Below are 21,770 nucleotides of genomic sequence, written 5' to 3'. Positions count from 1 at the left end.
TCTGTTTAGAAAAATATATTATTCCATTTACAACAAAAGCAAATAACAAAAAAGTTAAATTAATAACAAGATATATGCAGGTACAACTGACTGTGCTTGGCCTGCATATCCAAAATTTGAGTATTTTTTTGTGAGATTTAATAATCACTATCTCGAGGCTTTTTGTTGCTTCCAGTTGTTTCTGTAACACACAGAGAAAAGACTTGGATAAATATATACATCTGAAGCATTTTTTTCTCAAATACACTGCAAAACTTCACATTTATTTCAAAAATATCTGTGCTGGAGGTATTCTGTTTTTGCAGACCTGTTACATTATATCCACTTTTTTAGTTGAGAGCACTGTTGGCTTTCAAATTACTGAAGCTTAATATTTGACAGAAAATACACAGCATGTACACAGGTTATATGAAAAGAAAGGTCTGAATTATATATAAAATCAAAGATGAGGTGACTTACCGAACGAAAGCGCTGGCAGGTCGATAGACACACAAACAAACACAAACATACACACAAAATTCAAGCTTTCGCAACAAACTGTTGCCTCATCAGGAAAGAGGGAAGGAGAGGGGAAGACTTCCTTTCGTCTTCCCCTCTCCTTCCCTCTCTCCTGATGAGGCAACAGTTTGTTGCGAAAGCTTGAATTTTGTGTGTATGTTTGTGTTTGTTTGTGTGTCTATCGACCTGCCAGCGCTTTCGTTCGGTAAGTCACCTCATCTTTGATTTTATATATAATTTTTCCCACGTGGAATGTTTCCTTCTATTATATTGAAAGGTCTGAATTGCTATAGATAACTGAAACTTACATTAACATTGAAACATGCACGCGCTTTGACTCCCAACGTGCCTTGCTTGTCAAACGACGCCATCTGCATTGGTATTGTCATAGTATGCTGTTTACAGTGTCAGTTCAAAATGTTTGAAACAAGTGATAAGCCCACCAACTATGTAATACAGTCAGTCATTTAGTTTTTGACAGCAAGGAACATTGCAGCAGTGGACAATAACTGAGAGAAAAGTGAGGCATATGGCCTCAATTGATAAAAGACAGCAATACGTATAAGTGGGTGGGAGCTTTCAAGGGAAAATGGGAAAATGACAATGATGAACTGAACCAGGTTTATCACCAGTAATCTCAGACGATCTGGTCAAAGTCAAAGTTGTAATTTCACAAATTGTGCACATGCTGTGTTCCCAAGCTGCTTACTGAGATACACAAAATGGAAAAAATGGCTTGTGCTCTTGATTTTTTGGACTTTATGACAAAGGTGATAAATTTTTAGAGAACATTTTCACAGAGGATGAGATGCGGGTTTCTCACATGACTCCAATGGTTCAAATGGCTCTGAGCACTATGGGACTTAATATCTATGGTCATCAGTCCCCTCACATGACTCAAATTCTACACTTCAGTCAACGGAATGGTGTCACATGACATCACTACCAAAGTCAAGGCCAAGCACACAATGTCAACAAGCAAGGTTATGGCAACCGTGTTTTGGGACAGTCAAGTTTATGCACCTAGGGACAACAAATGCAGTCACTTACTGTGTTACCCTGACTAAACTTCGAGGTGCAATACAGAATAAGTGACTTGGCCTTCTGATGTCTGGAGTTTTGCTGCTGCATGACATTGCCAGACCACATTCAGCCATCCACACCCAAAATATAATCAGATTTTTTGAATGGGAACAGATTGACACCCACCATACACTCCAGACTTGGCACTGAACTATTTTCACATGTTCCGCTACCTAAATGAGATTATAGGAGGCAAGCACTTCACAATAGGTGACGAGGTGAAAGAAACAGTTAAGATACTGTTTTTTCTCAAATGTGGCAGATGTCTATGACTTGGATAAAAAGCTTGAAGAACATTACAAAAGATGTTATGAAAACATGTACATTCATGAAGGGTGACTAAAATATTCTGGATCTACAGGGAGTGAACAAAAATATGGAAACACCAAAAACACAACATATGACGATGCCTAATGCAATGTAGGAAACCCAGTGGCATTCAAAACACTATAAGTCATGTCAGGATGGTTAAATATAGGTCCTGTATAGTTTCCAGGGGAATCTTACACCATTCTTCCTGCAAAATAGTGGCCAGTTCAGGTAATGATTGAGATGAATAGCGATCATGCACACTTCTGTCCAAGGCAAACCATAAAAGCTCAACAACATTGAGATCTGCTGACTGTGGTGGCCAGGTGAGATGTAACAATTCGTCCTCGTGCTCACAAAACCAGACCAGGATGAAGTGAGCTATGTGAACATGACTTCATGTGAGGCCAATTCAGGGTGAAACATCAAGCTTTCGATGATTACCTCCATTATCTTCATCAGGTGCAACTGACTGCTGCTGTGGTGACATCATATAGCTCGTAGCCACCTTGTGATTTGTTGGTAAGTAAGTAGTGCTGTCACAGGCAGTTCTAATACCTGTGTTGGGGGTGCCACTGAGTTTGCTTTCAGGCACCACTGACAGTACATTTGCCGTCATGGTGGAAGTTTTTCTCACACATTCTTATTTCTACAGGCTCTTTCATTACAGAATCCCAGTATGTAGGAGGATGGGACAGAACTTTTTGTTTCCTCAGACAATATTTTGTGTTTGTTTGTAAGTCTGTACCCAGCAACTGCAGATTTCTCCAGCTCTCGATTTTTAATTTGCCACTGATATTCTGCACAGTGGTCAGAAATGGTATGGATGGAATGATCAATGTAACTGCTCTTACCGTCACAAGGGAAGTTATGAGGCAGAGACTGTCCTAAACAGGGTATAGCCCTTATCTTCTTAGGAGGCTGAAAAATAAGTCTTATACCTCGTCTCTCCAGGCCTCTGCCTTTGCTGGATGTAGCAACACAGAAAGAAAGGAATACAATTGGTGGCTCATTGCATGAATGATCCAACATGTTCCTGTTCTTGAAGAATGCTGACTACATATTGTGTGAAACATAGGCGTTCTTTCAGAACACGGACTTCAGATGATTAATTTCAGAATCTAAATGGTCCTCATCATAAACAATCTTTGCTTGGTGTATCAATGTATTTAAAACTGCTCTCTTGTGGACTGCACGATGAAAACTCTGGGTCCTAAGATATAAATCAGTGTGCATTGGCTTGCAGTGCACTGAGTGGCAAGATGTTCATCCGACTTTGTTGTACCTAAACATCTAAAAATGGCAGCCTTCCTTCCTCCCCCTTCTTGACAGTGGGCTGGATGTTTGGGTGCATGGTGTTCATATGTTCAAGGAAGTGCTAAAGAGCTTCTACTCCATTTGGCCAGACTATAAACATGTCGTCAACATAAATCAACACCATTATTACTGCCTCACAGGTATGATCTCATGTACAATTCATGTGTTGATTCGAAAAACAAACATTAAAATGAAACAAATGTGTGCTCGTTTTGGCAAATGTAAAATATTAGATATAGGCAAACTGAAAAGAAGCCTACATACCAGACATGGTATGCACCTAAATTTTGAAGGCAAAAAATTCTTATGTGACAAAATATGGGAAATTATCAAAGAAAAAGACGATTTAAACAGAATTCTCAGTCACAAGGTAGACAATGATGTTTTTCTTAGAGGAAAGCATAATAAATTAACCCTTGCATATCATAATGTCCAGTATGCAACTAATAAAACAGAGCATCTGAGTATTTACCTAAATGAAACTAAGCCACACCTCTTCCTAGCGAGTGAATTGGGATGCAAGGAAGGGGAAGCATATGGTTGATGATGATGATGAGTCCCATACTTCTTTACAGAGCGTAGGGGAGCGACGCGGGAGACCCGCGCCGCCTTACTAGGCAAGGTCATAGTGGAGGTGGTTAAAGGCTAAAAAATTACAAACTTATAAACTTGTACTGCAGAAAGACACACAAAAGTGGTGGGGTAGGCATTTATAGTAGAAATGATGTAAAATGCGAAAAAGTTAAATGGATAGATGATCTGAGTACTGAAATGGTATTTGAGGTTGCAGCAGTAAACCTGAAGTATGGAAACAACAGCCTTATTATAGCAGCACTGTATAGGTCACCTGGAAGTAACACAAGAGTTTATAAATTGCCTAGATGACATGCTGGAGTGGACAGCAATGTATAAAAAACTCTTGTTGCTTGTTGGAGACATCAACATAGACTCATTAAACAATAGTGTTAGCTATTTGTGCTATATGGATGTATTACAGTGTTATAACTTTAAACAAATGAACTCAGAACCTACAAGAGTCACTGCAAATACAAAGACATGTATGGACCATGTTCTCACAAATGTAGGAAAAGAGAAAGTAAATGTAAACACCATAGAAAACTACATTTGTGATCACAGAGCCCTTACTATGGAAATTGATGCAGGGAACATAGATGTAACTGAAAGTGATACAGTTATATATAAAAGAAAATTTAATTATTCTAAACTTAAGATGGCACTAGGGAATGAAAAATGGGAACCAGTGTACAATGCAACTGAAATGAATAAAAATTGGGAATATTTCTATAAGATATTCAGTAACACTTTAAATGAAACCTGTCCTTTAGTTAAAAAAGTAAATAAAGCTGTAAACCATAAAGTCGAGAATCTCCCTTCTGAAATTATTGAAGTGAGGGTGAAAATGAAAGATTGCTATATACTTTTTAGAGATACTAAACTACAATATTTCTCAACAAAATATAAACTGCTCAGAAAAACATACAGAGAGTCCTTGACTAACCTAAAAGCACAGAAATATACCTCTGAAATAAGGAACTCTAGCTGTATCAGTAAAACTGCCTGGAAAATAATGCATAAAGAAAGTGGGAAACAGAATTCCTATGAACACAGCAACATAACATTAAAAGAAAATGGTGAAGAAATAAATGACCCAAAAGAAGTGTGTGAGAAATTTATACAAAAGTTCAGTACAATTGGTACAAATGAAACTCATGTCAAGCCACAAAATTTTAGTCTCGGAAAATCTAGCCAGTCCATTTATATCCACGGCATTACTGAGAGGGACGTCCTAGCAATCATATCAGCACTTTGACCAAAAATGTCTTATGGCTGGGATGACATTTCACCTAAACTGCTAAAGGAATGCAGGGATGAATTAGTGAAACCCTTGACTCACTTGATAAATACCTCCCTCAGAAATGGAGTATTCCCTGACCTTTTGAAAATTACTGAAATTATACCAGTCCATAGAAAGGGATTAAAAACTGACACTAAAAACTACAGGCCAATATCATTAACCTCAGAACTAGGCAAATTGTTAGAGAGAGTAATACTAAATCAAGTTGAATCATATTTCACCAAACACAATCTACACAACCTACAACATGGATTTAGAAAAGGGAGATCTACTACAACAGCAGTAGCATCTTTTATACATGAAATATCAAATAAGCTGGACAAAAGTGACAAGGTAACAGGCACTCTTCTAGATATGAGTAAAGCCTTTGATACTGTGAATCATACCATTCTTCTGTGTAAGCTAGAAGAGTACGGGTTGAGAGGACTAGCCTTGAAACTACTTACCTCCTATTTGAAAGACAGGAAACAGTGTGTGTAAAGCTAACTTATCAAAATAATAAGCAGCTCCTAACAACCAAATCAAACTTCAGGACACTTCAATGTGGCGTGCCTCAAGGAAGCATACTAGGGGCTTTTCTGTTCCTTGTATATGTAAATAACTTATTTGAACCCCAAAATTGCATGGTTGTAAGCTATGCTGATGACATATCCTTCATCGGCTGTGGCAGTGATATGCAGTCTGCAGCTAAGAGTACCGAGATGTGTTTCAATACTCTGTCCGCATACCTTACAGCAAACAAGCGTCTTGTAAATAAAGACAAAACGGTAATAATGAAGTTCATCCACAGTTATAATGCAGTCATAACTGATACTGTATTTACATCCCCATTGGGTCTTGCATATGCAAATTTACATAAATTTTTGGGCATCGTTGTTGATGAACACTTATCATGGAAAGACCATGTAGATAATATTTGCAAGAAAATCAGTAGAAATGTGTATCTACTGAAATAGGTCTCAGCCTTCTTGGACCATGATACTTTACGGCAAATATATTTTGGGTTAATTCATCCGCACCTTCAGTATGGTATTGAGATATGGGGTGGGGCATCAGCAGTTCATATAGATAGACTTTTTAGATTACAAAAAAAAGGCAGTAAGAATCGTAGCCAATGTAAAGAAGAGAGAGCCTTGTAGAGACATCTTTAGAAAATATAAAATTCTTATGGTGTACTCCGTGTATATACTGCAGACAGTCATGTTTGTGAAACAAAATCCTGAATTTAATATGAGAAACAGTAATGTACACAACTATGATACACGGGGAAGGGAAAATTTTCATCGAATTGTGACGAATAAAAAGGCAACAGACCACAGCCCACACACAATGGGAGCAATTTTCTACAATGCACTACCCTGTGAACTCAAGAAAGTAAATCTAAATATGCTAAAGAGTAGACTGAAGCAATTATTAATAGAGAAGTGTTGTTACTGTATAGAGGACTTTAAGTTGTAGTGCCATCTTGGAAAACAGTGTATATAGACAATGTCTTCGGTCTATCAGTGGTATGAAAGAATGTAATTATACACTGTATTATGTGTACTGTACTATTATAAATATAAGCTAAATTGTGTTACACTATAGAGGAATCTACTTGTAGTGCCCTTTTGAAAAATAATGTGTACAGACATGTGTCTGATTCATATGTTGTTATGAAAGAATGTAAATATTTTGCTGTATATGTGTAATGTAATCTAAATTTTCCTGACAATGTCCGAAAACTTTTTTTTATATGGACAGAAAATAAATAAATTAATTAATTAAAAGAAGTTGGGTGAAGGGGAGCCAGATTTAATGCACACTCCTCAAAATGTTCTGTAAAACGTTGGTCACTGCCGGAAATAACAGAGAACCCATGGCCTCTCAGTCGATCATTTCACAAAATTTACCATCATACAAGTAGGTGGTCATCATAACACGTCGAAACAACTTTGCTGTTTGAGGAGTAAGATGCTCTGCCATCAGTTTCAACGTGTTCTTCAAGGAAGTTTTGTAAGTAGTGAGACCGTATCAAGGTTGACTAAAATATCATGTAGACAAATCTAATCTGTTTAATTTTCTCAGTGAACAGCTGAGAGTTTTTGATTGATGTTCACAGTGGCCAACTATCAGAGTCATCAACTTAGTTATGTATTTTACTAGCCTGTAAGGAGGAGAGCCAATAGCGCTAACAGCTGGTCTCGAAGGAATGGCTTCCTTGTGGACTTTAGGTAATCCTTACAACCTGGGAAGTATAAGAGCTCGAGCTCTTAAGATTTCTAATGACATTTTCTCGTAAACTGGAATTCTTTAGAAGCTCCACTGTCTTCCTGCTGTATGACAGAGTTGGGTCTTGTTTTCGGCATTTGTACATGCAGTCCTCCAACAATGATGCAACTTTGATTTTGATATTCAGTGGTATTAAGAACAACCATGACATTTCTCTTGTCTGCCGGAAGGATCACAAGATCTTCATCTCTCTGCAATGCACAGGCACAGAGCCCCACAGTCTCTGCTCTGCTGATGTTAGATTTGGGTGGTCTACCAAAAAGTGTAATCAAAAATCTAAAAGACAAGTTCCTAGGCTGTACCTATATTGATTTGTCAAACTGTGAACATTATGCTGATTATATATGCTGTCTACTTTGTATTCTAATATTTAGGTAATTTGCTAGTGTCAATTAAATATAATGAGACTGCAGTGCTGCGTGTCATTTTTAACTTCAAACTATTTTGTATAAAATATTATCAGACTTATTGCCGTGTCAATTCAGGGTAAAACCTCAAGCTTTCGATGATTATCTCAATCGTCTTCATCAGGAACAACTGACTGTCAAAATTGGTGCTGTGGTGGCCTTATATAGTCCATAGATAGCTTCCGATTGGCTGGTAATTATGCAGTACTGTCACAGATGGTTTCAACATCTGCATTACTGGCACCACTGCTCCCATCGTAGCGTAAACTTTGCGACAAACACCTCTGCCTTTTCTCTGCACTCAGAACTTGCTTCAATCAAGAACTTGCTTAATATGTTCAAGGAAGCCCTTAAGAGCTTTTATGCCACTGTCCAGTCCATAAACATGTTGTCAATGTAGTGATTAACAGAAGATGGATGAAGGGGAGCCAGAGTTAATACATGCTCCTCAAAATGTTCCATAAAAAAAGTTGACCATGGCTGGAAACAACAGAGAACCCACAGCCATTCGACCCATCATTTCATAAAATTTACTGCCCTACAAGGAGGAGGTGGGCGTCATAACGCATCAAAACAACTTTAGTGCTTCAGGAGGAAAATGCTCTGCCATCAGTTTCAGTGTGTCCTCCAAAGGAATTTTTGTAAATGGTGAGATGACATCCAGGCCGACTAAAATATTGTTTGGGTCAACTTTAATCTGTTTAATTTTATCAACAAACATCTGAGAGTTTCTGATGTGATGTTTGCAATGGCCGACTATCAGAATCAAATTAGTTAAATATTTGGCCAGCCTGTAGGTACAAGAACTTTTCTTAAACATATGAACAGCATGCACCCAAACATCCAGTTTACTGATGAGATGGAAAACGGAAGGAAGGCAGCCATTTTTAGATATAGAAGCACACCGATTTGTATCTTAGTGCCCACAGTTTTCTTCATCCGATCCAGAAGAGTGCAATTTCATATCAATGGTACACAGAGCAAAACCTGTTTCTGATGACCACTTGACCTCAAGAATTAATCATCCAAAGTATATGTTTATTTATTTATATAATAGAGGGAAACATTCCACGTGGGAAAAATATATCTAAAAACAAAGATGATGAGACTTACCAAAGAAAAGCGCTGGCAGGTTGATAGACACACAAACAAACACAAACATACACACAAAATTCAAGCTTTCACAACAAACAGTTGCTTCATCAGGAAAGAGGGAAGGAGAGGGAAAGACGAAAGGATGTGGGTTTTAAGGGAGAGGGTAAGGAGTCATTCCAATCCCGGGAGCGGAAAGACTTACCTTAGGGGGAAAAAAGGACAGGTATACACTCGCACACACGCACATATCCATCCACACATACACAGACACAAGCAGACATTTGTAAAGGCAAAGAGGTTCTTTCCCTCTCCTTCCCTCTTTCCTGATGAAGCAACCGTTTGTTGCGAAAGCTTGAATTTTGTGTGTATGTTTGTGTTTGTTTGAGTGTCTATCGACCTGCCAGTGCTTTTGTTCGGTAAGTCTCATCATCTTTGTTTTTAGATATGTTTATTTATTTAGATTTTTTTGCATGAAGTCATCAATATTATGGCTTTTGCAAACATCAAGTACAGTTACAAACATAAAATACATTTAGATCTTAGCCTTACAGGTAGTAATTAAACAGTAAATTGATGCTTGTCAAAGTACATTACATCTTACACATATTAATACAGCCAATTATTTTTTATACATTATTTTACAGCTCTTAAACTTAACCTTTTAAAATTTGTGAGTGAGTAGAGATGCTTTTCAATTAAGAATTCTTTTAGTTTTGATTTGAATTGCTTTTTATTACTGTTTTTCATGGACACTGGCAGTTTATTAGACCATATCAGTCCATTAGTATATGGACTCTGGTCTGTCATTTTTAATCTTGTTCTTTGTCCGTAGTAATTCTCTTTGGACCTGGTGTTGTGGTCATGTAGGTTAGGTTAATGTTGTTTAACGTCCCGTCGACAACGAGGTCATTAGAGACGGAGCGCTAGCTCGGGTTAGGGAAGGATGGGGAAGGAAATCGGCCATGCCCTTTGAAACGATTTAGGGAAATCACGGAAAACCTAAATCAGGATGGCTGGAGACGGGATTGAACCATCGTCCTCCCGAATGCGAGTCCAGTGTGCTAACCACTGCACCACCTCGCTCGGTTTGTGGTCATGTATATCACTACATTTAGTTACTTCAGTTTTCTGTGAGCCAAAGAAAGTAATTAATTTATAAAGATCCAAAAAGTATATGGTGAAGTACTTGTGTTGTCTGAAAACATCATGGCAAGAATCTTTATAGCCTAGCCCATGTATAATCCTTAACCCTCTTTTTTGTAGCAATAATACAGTAGCTAAGATGGGGATAGATTGTTCCATAATACACAGTTTTAAGCATGTGGGTGGGCACCGTTTTGGACAGTTGGCTGAGAAGATACAGCTCATTGCTGACTTTTTTATATACAGCGTTAATTTGGCTAATCCATCAGAGGTTTGAGTCCAGATGGATCCCTAGAAATTTACATTTGTTTGCTTCCTCTGCCACTATGCGGCATACCTCATTTATGCATGAATGGTGTGAGCTGCCAGTTGTAAATATTAGCATCTGGGATTTATTTACATTCACTTTTAATCCTCGTACATGAAAATGTGAACTTAATTCTAGTATCCCATTACTTGCTACAAACTTCAGTTCCTCACAATCTTTAACATGAAATAAAACTGAGGTGTCATCAGCATAATTTACAATATGTGAGTTAATGGGGCATACAACATCATTAATTTATGCTAAAAAGAGGAAAGGTCCAAGAATTGAGCCTTGAGAGACTCCCTATGTCACTGTTTCACTCGTGGATTTAAAGGTTATGATGTAATTGTCAATTTGATGTGTAAGTTTGGTACATTGTTTCAGATTCACCTGATAGATGGATGGAAGTTTCATTGATGCATTACTGATATTGTATGCCTGCAGTTTTTTTTGAAGAGAAGCTCATGGTTTACTGAGTCAAAAGCTTTGCTCTGGTCAAGGGATATTCTGGGTGTGTGCATACCCCTTTCTATATTGCTATATATTTCATGGAAGAAACTGGTAACAGCAGTGGCTGTGCTTAGGTCTTTCCTAAACCCATGCTGCAATTCGGTAAGCATTTTGTGTCTTGAGGAAAATGTTGTGAGTTGTGATAGGATAACTGTTTCAAATATTTTACTGAAGGTAGGGATTAGTGATATCGTTCTATAATTTGCAACTTCTTATTTGCTTCCCTTATTATGGGTTGGCTGAATTACACTTATTTTTAAGGCATCTGAGTATATGTTTTCATTAATACTACAGTTCATAAAATAGGTAAGGAGTTTACTTATTTCATTGGAACATTTCTTCAACACCACACTTGAGATACCATCCCATCCAGATGGAAGCTTGTTCTATAGAGTTTGTATTGTGTTAAATATTTCCTTTTTATTCACTTCCATAAACTTGAGCTTTATACCATCTGTCACATCATTTGGTGTGCCAGCTTGTATATCTATAATAGGACCTGGTTGGTCAAAAGGAGAGATAAAATGCTTACTGAATAAATTACATACTTCATTTGGATCTTTCACTAGATGGCCCTCATGTCTAATACTAACTGGTTCACTCTGTCCCTTGTTGGTGCCTTTACGATGTTTATTGATTAGTCTTCAGGATACCTTAGTTATGTTGGCTGAACGCTCTATTGCATCAATGTTTATCTGTTTCCTCAAGTGTAAACTGTCTGTCATAGAAGTTTTTTTGGATTGATTGTACTTTTCCTTAAATATATTTAGCTTTGTTTTCTTATATAAAAAGTCAAGATCATATATATTCTGACTAAACTTAATCAGCCTAGGTGTACGTTTCAGCCTATAATTACTTTTGAGACGAGAGTTGGTTCATACCCTTGTTATTTCTTTGAGAGGGCAGCAGCAGTCGAAATGCCTCAGCACTGTCCTATACAATTTTTCCCATTTGTTTTCTGACCCTCTAGTTTGGTAAATAATGTCCCATTTCTCCCCTGCTAGCTTAGTTTTGAAGACACTGATGTTGGTGCTATTCAGGATGCACTTCTTCTCAGCTATCTTAGTTGCTGTTGGTACAGCAAACCTTAAATGTTCTAACACCTGACAATAGTCATCTGAGTAATGAAAATCAACACTCTGAAAGTTAACACAGTCTTTTACATTTTTATTGACTATTACTTAATCTGTCTTACTGGAACTTAACTCTGTTACTCTAGTGTCAGAGTTCACTATATTTGTGAGATTATATGAGTTTAATGTATCTGTTATTTTCAAATAGGTAAATAAAATGTAGATGTCGTGTGACTAGGGCCTCCCGTCAGGTAGACCGTTTACCTGGTGCAAGTCTTTCGATTTGATGCCACTTTGGCGACTTGCACGTCAATGGGGATGAAACGATGATTATACTACAGGAGATTGCATCAATCTCTAAGCCTCCAACTACACTAAGGTCACTGGGGCCTGTTTGTCTTAATTGTCCTGTTAAGTCTATCAAGATAGAACATACCAATAACTTTATATTTATCTAACCTACTTGAATGAGTGTTTACAATACCAGAGAAGGAAAGTTGCTACTCACCAAATAGTGGAGATGCTGAGTCGCGATAGGCACAATTAAAAGATTCACACACTCATAGCTTTTGGCCATTTAAGGCCTTTGTCAGCAGTACACACACATACACACATGTACACACACACTCAAGCAAACACAACATGTCTACTGCTGACAAAGGCCTTAAATGGCCTAAAGCTATGAGTGTGTGAATCTTTTTACTGTGCCTATCGCGACTCTGCATCTCCGCTATATGGGGACTAGCAACTTTCTTTCTCTGGGGTATTGTTACATTCCGTCCTGGATTTTCCATTGTTTGAATGAATGTTTATGTGGACCACAACAGCAGCCACTTCACTTGTTCCTTCTTTGCAGTATTGTTCAACAAATGAGATTTTCTTAAATGGAAGATTTTCATTTACAAATAATGCCACCCCACCCCCTTTGTGTTGTTGCCTGCAGTAACTATCTGCTAACACATAAGCATCTAATTTGTAATACTCAATTTCATTGTCTTTTAGTCCACGTTCTGTAGTTACTAACTGGCGTGGTGAATTCTCATCCACAAATACTTGCAGCAAATTGAGTTTATTCCTAAGATACTGCACATTTAGACATATTATCCTGAAGGGCACTGATATTTTACAACACTTTGTGATATGGTTTTCTGAATCAGTTGAATTATTACACAAGTCTTTAACACTGCACTGTAATGACAATTTACTCACTTCCAAGTCGTTTTCTTCGGCATGTGAACAGGGTTCTTTCCAATCCAAGGGGTTTAGTTCAGTAAAATCGTGTTGCTTGAAAATGACCCTAAAAAAACTTGTTGATTATAATCTACGATGATTGGGTTCGTGGTTTTGTACAGCTCCTTACTAAGTTATTTTTCAGAAAAACTGGTTACAGTTCACGTGATATGAAACTGTAGTTCTCCAATAAAAGAAAATATGAAAATATTAAACATTCACATGATGAGGCACCAATTGTATTCCTTCCTTCCTGTGGTGCTACATCCAGCAAAGGCAGATACCTGTAAGATGATAAAAGAGATGTGCCTTGTTAAGGATACATCCCTGGATATGTAACATCACTTGTGAGTGTTTAGAGCAGTCTCTGCCTCATAACTTCCCTTGTGAGGGTAAAAGCAGTTACATTGATCATTCTATTCATACCACTTCTGACCACTGTGCAGAATGTAAGTGGCATATTAAAAATTAAGAGCTGGAGAAATCAGCAGTTGCTGGGCACAGACTTACAAACAGACACAAAATATTGATTGAGGAAACGAAAGTTTTGTCCTATGTTCCTACATACTGGGATAGTGTAATTAAAGAGGCTGTAAAAATTTGTGTGAAGAACATAAACCATGACAGCGGACATAATCTTAGCGGTGTCTAGAAGCAAGCTCTTGACACAGAGGAGAGACAGAGATATATGTCATAATGTTTACACTATTACGGGAGTGGTGGCACCATACAGCCTGTGACAGCCTTGCATAATTACACACACACCACAAGCTGTCTATGAGCTATATGATGTCACCATAGCAGCAGTTTAGACAGTAAATTGCTCTTGATGAGGGTGTTAATCATTAAAAGCTTGAGGTTTTACCCTGAACTGACCTGGCAAGAAGTCTGAGAATGTTTTATAAAACAGTGACGTTGCGAAAGACTTTGTTCGCAGGGACGGTGTTGCCTTGGTACACAGCACCACCATTGGGGAACAATCACTGTACCATATGATGGACCTGCTCAGCCAAAAAGGGACAAAATCCTTGGCAGTAACACAACCTTACAGAGTAACCTTGGAGCCCACAAAATGCCACAACATGATTGCCTAAATTATCACCGAGTCCTAACCATGCTTCACTCTTGGGATGTTGGAAACAGAGTGGAACAAGACTCAACTGACCAAATGACTTTCTTTCATTGCCCCATAGTCCAGGTTTTATGGTTTTGGCACCATGTTTTCCTGTTACAGGCATCTGCATCACTAATGAGAGATTTTGGAATTTCAGCTCGCCCTGCAATTCCCTGCTTGTGGAGCTCCTTTTGTGTTGTTTTAATGCTGGAAAGGTTTTGGGGTGTGATATTTAATTCTGCAATGACTTTTGCAGGAGTTGTCTCCTTATTTTTCGTCTTAGTTGCCTTCAATGAGTGTCATACTCAACACACACTTTCACTTGCTTTGTGACTTAAGGATATGTTTTTCTGCTTTCCCTGTATGTGGTATAAATCTTCGACATGGTGCCTCTTTAAACACCAACCACTTCAGCTACCTTTGTTACAGAAACCCCCACCAAATGAGCACAAGCAGTTTGGCCACAATTAAATTCACTTAGCTCCATTATAATGCACTCACAACTACACGGAACACTGTTCTGACAATGACTGGCACTTGCAGTGTATTGAGGACATGGCACAGGTGCCGTTCATAGTCAAACACAACAGCGCAACCTGCAGGCTTGGCTAGTATCTGCATTTATGTTGAAGCTTGTATTTCTCATGGTGTTTTCTTATTTCTGTCCAGCCAATGTATCTCTCGTAACACAGCTCTTCGAATCTCATTGACTACGGATGTTACCATCTTTCTTTCTTATACAACATAACCTCAAAACATAAACACTATTTTATTCTCCTTCAATTCTTTGGACAGCATCCCATTAGTTTCTTAACTCAATCACAGACACTAAGTGTCAATTTTGTAAAGTGTCAACGAGTGTTAAGTTTTTAATACTGTGCTTGAAGTTCAATAGCTGTGAATGTAAAAATAATAGGCTACATTTTGGCTACAATTACCATATAATTTTTTGAATGACTGCAATCAATGTTTCTAAAAATATTGTTCATAACATTACAGAAAAAGCACATCTGCAAAATTTGTTTTGTATTGTACACAGTAACACCAACTGACATTTACATGAAACAGCAGATTACATATAATTTATTTATAAAAAATGCAACCTGTGTTTTACTGTCATTTCACCTTGCACTGGGTGAATTCAAGTGATCTGAGTAATCCATTAGATTTTGGGTGGACTGCACACATGAAATCTTATGGATCAGACACGAAGTGTAAGAAAATAAAAACGCACATCAAGTACTCTGTGATTTACGAAAGCACTGACAATAACAACAGACGCTTGTCTTGATCACGCATTAGTACTTAGGTAATTGGAACAGCTCTGCTAATATTTGAACCAGTCAACTTTGCAATGACAACACTGTGTAACACTTATATGGATTAGAAGTAGGTTTATATCATGTAAATGTGTATCTGTAATTAAGAAGTGTTTATTCTTTGTTAGTTAAGGTCATTGATTTGTGACAGGAAATTTAGAGTTCTGTAATGTATGTTGTTGTTGTTGTTGTTGTTGTGGTCTTCAGTCCTGAGACTGGTTTGATGCAGCTCTCCATGTTACTCTATCCTGTGCAAGCTTCTTCATATCCCAGTACTAACTGCAACCTACATCCTTCTGAATCTGCTTAGTGTATTCATCTCTTGGTCTCCCTCTACGATTTTTACCCTCCACGCTGCCCTCCAATACTAAATTTGTGATCCCTTGATGCCTCAGAACATGCCCTACCAACCGGTCCCTTCTTCTTGTCAAGTTGTGCCACAAACTCCTCTTCACCCCAATTCTGTTCAATACCTCCTCATTACTAACGTGATCTGCCCATCTAATCTTCAGCATTCTTCTGTAGCACCATATTTCGAAAGCTTCTATTCTCTCCATGTCCAAACTATTTATCGTCCATGTTTCACTTCCATACATGGCTACACTCCAGACAAATACTTTCAGAAACGACTTCCTGACACTTAAATCTATACTCGATGTTAACAATTTCCTCTTCTTCAGAAACACTTTTCTTGCATTGCCAGTCCACATTTTATATCCTCTCTACTTCGACCATCATCAGTTATTTTGCTCCCCAAATAGCAAAACTCCTCTACTACTTTAAGTGTTTCATTTCCTAATCTAATTCCCTCAGCATCACCTGACTTAATTCGACTACATTCCATGATCTTCGTTTCGCTTTTGTTGATGTTCATCTTATATCCTCCTTTCAAGACACTGTCCATTCTGTTCAACTGCTCTTCCAAGTCCTTTGCTGCCTGACAGAATTACAATGTCATCGGCGAACCTCAAAGTTTTTATTTCTTTTCCATGGTTTTTAATAGACTCCAAATTTTTCTTTTGTTTCCTTTACTGCTTGCTCAATATACAGATTGAATAACATCGGCGAGAGGCTGCCCCCCTGTCTCACTCCCTTCCCAACCACTGCTTCCCTTTCATGCCCCTCGACTCTTATAACTGCCATCTGGTTTCTGTACAAATTGTAAATAGCCTTTCGCTCCCTGTATTTTACCCCTGCCACCTTTAGAATTTGAAAGAGGGTAATCCAGTCAACATTGTCAAAAGCTTCTGTAAGTCTACAAATGCTAGAAACGTAGGTTTCCCTTTCCTTAATCTTTCTTCTAAGATAAGGCATAAGGTCAGTATTGCCTCATGTGTTCCAACATTTCTACGGAATCCAAACTGATCTTTGCCGAGGTCGGCTTCTACCAGTTTTTACATTCGTCTGTACAGAATTCGCGTTGGTATTTTGCAGCTGTGACTTATTAAACCGACAGTTAGATAATTTTCACATCTGTCAACACCTGCTTTCTTTGGGATTGGAATTATTACATTCTTCTTGAAGTCTGAGGGTATTTCGCCTGTCTCATACATCTTGCTCACCAGATGGTAGAGTTTTGTCATGACTGGCTCTCCCAAGGCCGTCAGTAGTTCTAATGGAATGTTGTCTACTCCCGGGGCCTTGTTTCGACTCAGGTCTTTCAGTGCTCTGTCAAACTCTTCACGCAGTATCGTATCTCCCATTTCATCTTCATCTACATCCTCTTCCTTTTCCATAATATTGTCCTCAAGTACATTGCCCTTGTATAGACCCTCTATATACTCCTTCCACCTTTCTGCTTTCCTTTCTTTGCTTAGAACTGGGTTTCCATCTGAGCTCTTGATATTCATACAAGTGGTTCTCTTTTCTCCAAAGGTCTCTTTAATTTTCCTGTAGGTAGTATGTATCTTTGCCCTCGTGAGATAAGCCTCTACATCCTTACATTTGTCCTCTAGCCATCCCTGCTTAGCAGTTTTGCACTTCCTGTCGATCTCATTTTTGAGACGTTTGTATTCCTTTTTGCCTGTTTCATTTACTGCATTTTTATATTTTCTCCTTTCATCAATTAAATTCAATATTTCTTGTGTTACACAAGGATTTCTACTAGTCCTCGTCTTTTTACCTACTTGATCGTCTGCTGCCTTCACTACTTCATCCCTCAGAGCTACCCATTCTTCTTCTACTGTATATCTCTCCCCCATTCCTGTCAATTGTTCCCTTATGCTCTCCCTGAAACTCTGTACAACCTCTGGTTTAGTCAGTTTATCAAGGTCCCATCTCCTTAAATTCCCACCTTTTTGCAGTTTCTTCAGTTTTAATCTACAGGTCATAATCAACAGATTGTGGTCAGAGTCTACATCTGCCCCTGGAAATGTCTTACAATTTAAAACCTGGTTCCTAAATCTCTGTCTTACCATTATATAGCCTATCTGATACCTTTTAGTATCTCCAGGGTTCTTACACATATACAACCTTCTTTCATGATTCTTGAACCAAGTGTTAGCTGTGATTAATTTATTCTCTGTGCAAAATTCTACCAGATGGCTTTCTCTTTCATTTCTTACCCCCAATCCATATTCACCTACTATGTTTCCTTCTCTCCCTTTTCCTACTCTCGAATTCCAGTCAACCATGACTCTTAAATTTTCGTCTCCCTTCACTACTTGAATAATTTCTTGTATCTCATCATACATTTCATCAATTTCATCATCATCTGCAGAGCTAGTTGGCAAATACATGTAATGTATATATATATGGAGAAATCTAAATGATATTTTACAACAATGAAATTTATAATATGTATATATTTATATGATAAAGAATGTGTATTGGAAGCTGGTTCACATTTAGGGCATTTGTATTGTAAAATGTGAAGGATGTATGGAAGTCCCTCCTCAATGGAAGTGAAACGGTGCAATGTAAAAGGGGGTTTTGGTGGTCAAACTGGGCGGCTCCTTAGTGGGAATGATACAGTCAGTGCCTAGCCGTTGCACTGTACACATCAATAGTGCCAAGTGAGGCAATTGGGGGCAGGTTTGCATGGAATTTTGCCTCAGATGTGGATTTGACTGTTGCTTGCTACTCTCGGCAATAAGGAATGGCTCTAACATGTTAAAAATACGACGCCACAAAGAAATTTTATAGAGCATTCAAACATCAAGAGCAATGAGTACAGTTTAGCTGCACGTTGCTTGCCACCACAACTCCGCCACTGCTCCATAAACTTCATGGATACAGACAAGTATCAGAATAGGGCAGTTAATTTGTGTGAGTGAATTTTAATAATAATCCAAATGCTATAAATCAGTGTTTGGAAGCGTATCTTTTATCCTGATCATGAACTTATGCAGTGTCCCCTCCTAAGTGTTCAGAAAACCGAGTATCCTGTTTGTCAAATGTGCAAGGATTAGCAAGAGTTGAAGTTATTTAGAATGTTGCTAAAGTGCCTTCGGTTTATTGCAAAGTATTGTTTTGGAAAAATTCAGTGCAAGACTGCGTAAATGTTACTGTCTAAAATAGCTGCTTCACAGGTGATGAAAAAGGTACATAAGGTAAACTTATTTGAAACATAATTTTGCCTTGATTACTATTTTTAAGTTAAGTGTTGATCAATTTGCCTTGAAAAGTAAAAACATAAACTATTCCAAGTGAAGCTAAGAATTAACTTTAGTTGAATTAAATTTTGCTACTGAAATAATCATACGGTTTGTTTAGTGATACTATACCAGTTTAATGGTCCCACCATATTCTTCTCATATTAGAAAGATAATTGGCATATTATTGCTACTAAAGAAATCTGATATATTTCTATAAATGGGAGCATAAACAGTGTGATTGTGGTATTATTTATTTTAATGGTGGTATTTATATGCCAGTGAAGTCAGAAGCCCATCCTGGCCAATATTAGTTCTACACTTCTTGCAGGAACATTTCAGTACTGATCCAAGTAACAATATTGAGTGCAGCTCTTATTAGTGTGAGTTTGGTACAATTTTGCTTTCTAGGATTACTGGTTTGTGCATTATTGCTAACTGCTGCCACCCACAGCTTAGAGTGCCCTGTGTCTGCCTGTAGGCAGTGCTATGCAAAGGGAAATACTAATGAAATTAACTTCAGTAACTAATGTTTAATTTTCTTAAATATATATTTCCAAATTCATGTGCCTACTTGGACTGGCAAGCTTTTATTGTTTGATTCATATATGAATTTTAATACTTTTGTTAACCCCAAAGTTAAAGTCTGTTTAGTTTTCTATTAATTGCAATATCTTCAATATTACAGTCCAATACCTTTGTCCATTAGATACATACGTGGTCAATATTCCCAAATCCCCTCAGAGGGTAACATTAGCTTGTTTCGCAGAGGACTAATGTTATACGTGGCTTTTCCCATGACAGGACTTAAGGTTGGTTGGTTGGTTGTTTGAGGTTAAAGGGACCAAACAGCAAGGTCATCAGTCCCTTGTTTCAAATAGACTCCATTCTGCTAACGGGACATCTCAGTATAGTCAGAAAAATAAAACGGATAAAGGGGAAACGTAAAAGGGCAGTCACGTTGTCATTAGTAAAAACAAATGAGGGAAGTTGGCAAGAGAACGAACCCAACACTATGCTGAAGCAGCATAGGCAAGACCACCTGTGACTTAAAAGGTACAACTGCTATAATGCAGAAAGTACGTATGGGAATAGAAAAACTAACCAAGCCTTAAAAAGAAGGGGTAAAAACAGAGTAAAGGGAAAGAAAAGAGGATTCCGGTCAGGGAGGTGAATCGGGAATCTCTGAACACTGCCTACAGTGGGAGACACCCAAACACTCACCGCCCTGCCCCAACACCAGAGGGAGATTAAAAACTTTAAAACTGAGAATAAAAACCACTCTCCCGGAGGAAACCTAGAACCAGAGAGACCATCCGGGAATCGTCAGCCAACATCAAAGGTAAAGTGTGGGGGAGTCTGTACTTAGCACGCAGAGCCAAAAGAAGGGGGCATTCAACCAAAATGTGGGCCACTGACTGGAAGGCTCCACAACCACATAGCGGGGGTGGCTCATCACGCAAAAGGAAACCATGGGTCAGCCTGGTATGGCCAATGCGGAGACGACACAGTGTGGTCGAGTCCTTGCGGGAGAGGCTAAAGGAAGAACGCCATGGGCCTGTATTCACCTTAATGGCACGAAGTTTATTAGACAGTGGAGTAGCCTCCCAAGAATTGGCCCATGACTGTGCAAAGTGGGATTTGATGTGAAGCCGTAAATCCGCTGCAGGAGGGGTTACGGAAAACGGGGGGTAAGTAACTGCTCCCCCAGCCAAACGATCAGCGAGCTCATTACCCGGGATACCCACATGGCCCGGGACCCATAAGAAGTCAATGGAACAAGCAGCACGGTGAAGATCAGCGAGATGGTCATGGATGGCAGAGACCAAGGGATGGCGCGAAAAACACCGGTCAATAGCAAGAAGGCCACTCATCGAGTCCGTACATAACAAAACGCGGTTTTGTTGGGATTGTTTAATAAAGGTAAGGGCCCGGGAAATTGCCATCAATTCCGCAGTAAACACCCCACATGTAGGTGGCAGCAGATGATTTTCCGTTCCAACAGAGGACGTGAAGGCATACCCAACATGATCAGCAGATTTAGAGCCATCAGTGTAAAAAATAACAGCATCCCGAAACTCCCATAAAATTTGGCGGAAAAAGGTACGGAACACCACCGGCGGGATGGAATCTTTCGGTCCGCGGCGGAGATCCATCCGAAGTCGAGGCCGAGGAACTAACCAAGGAGGGGTGGAGGGGAGGGAGCGAGGAAGACAGGACAAAGAAGGAAGCCGAAAATCACGGGTAAGAGACGCAAGGCGCAGCCCAACCGGTAAACCCGCCCGAGGGCGGGAGTCAGGCGGGCGACGTCCATGGTCTGGGAATAGGATAGAATAGGAAGGATGAGCGGGAGAAGAACGGATAGTAAGGGCATAAGACACCAGAAGCTGGGACCGCCGAACAGAAAGGGGGGGGATCCCAGCTTCAACCAGGAGACTATCAACAGGGCTAGTAGGGAAGGCACCGGTGGCCAAACGGATACCACGATGGTGGACTGGATCCAGCACGTGCAGCGTGGAAGGAGCAGCTGAACCATAAACTTGACAACCATAGTCCAAACGTGACGGAACTAGAGCACGATAAAGACGGAGGAGGAGGGAACGGTCCGCACCCCAGGAGGAGTGG

General features: G+C 39.0%; 1 protein-coding gene and 1 non-coding gene across 2 annotated transcripts in view; both read right to left on the bottom strand.

Moving 5' to 3' along the window:
* The window catches only part of LOC124802557 (polypeptide N-acetylgalactosaminyltransferase 35A), a 173,962-nt gene continuing 152,192 nt past the window's right edge, over positions 1-21,770 (bottom strand). The window contains exon 13 of the mRNA XM_047263423.1: positions 1-181. Coding sequence (XP_047119379.1) covers position 181 — 1 coding nt within the window. The 3' untranslated portion in view covers positions 1-180. The remainder of the gene's footprint in view (positions 182-21,770) is intronic.
* On the bottom strand, positions 9,867-9,939 carry Trnaa-cgc. The gene has a single exon. It is a non-coding gene; the product is annotated as a tRNA-Ala (tRNA).

This window comes from Schistocerca piceifrons, chromosome 6, assembly GCF_021461385.2.
Source record: "Schistocerca piceifrons isolate TAMUIC-IGC-003096 chromosome 6, iqSchPice1.1, whole genome shotgun sequence".
NCBI classification, from domain to species: Eukaryota; Metazoa; Arthropoda; class Insecta; order Orthoptera; family Acrididae; genus Schistocerca; species Schistocerca piceifrons.
This window is presented reverse-complemented; position numbering and strand designations above follow the sequence as displayed.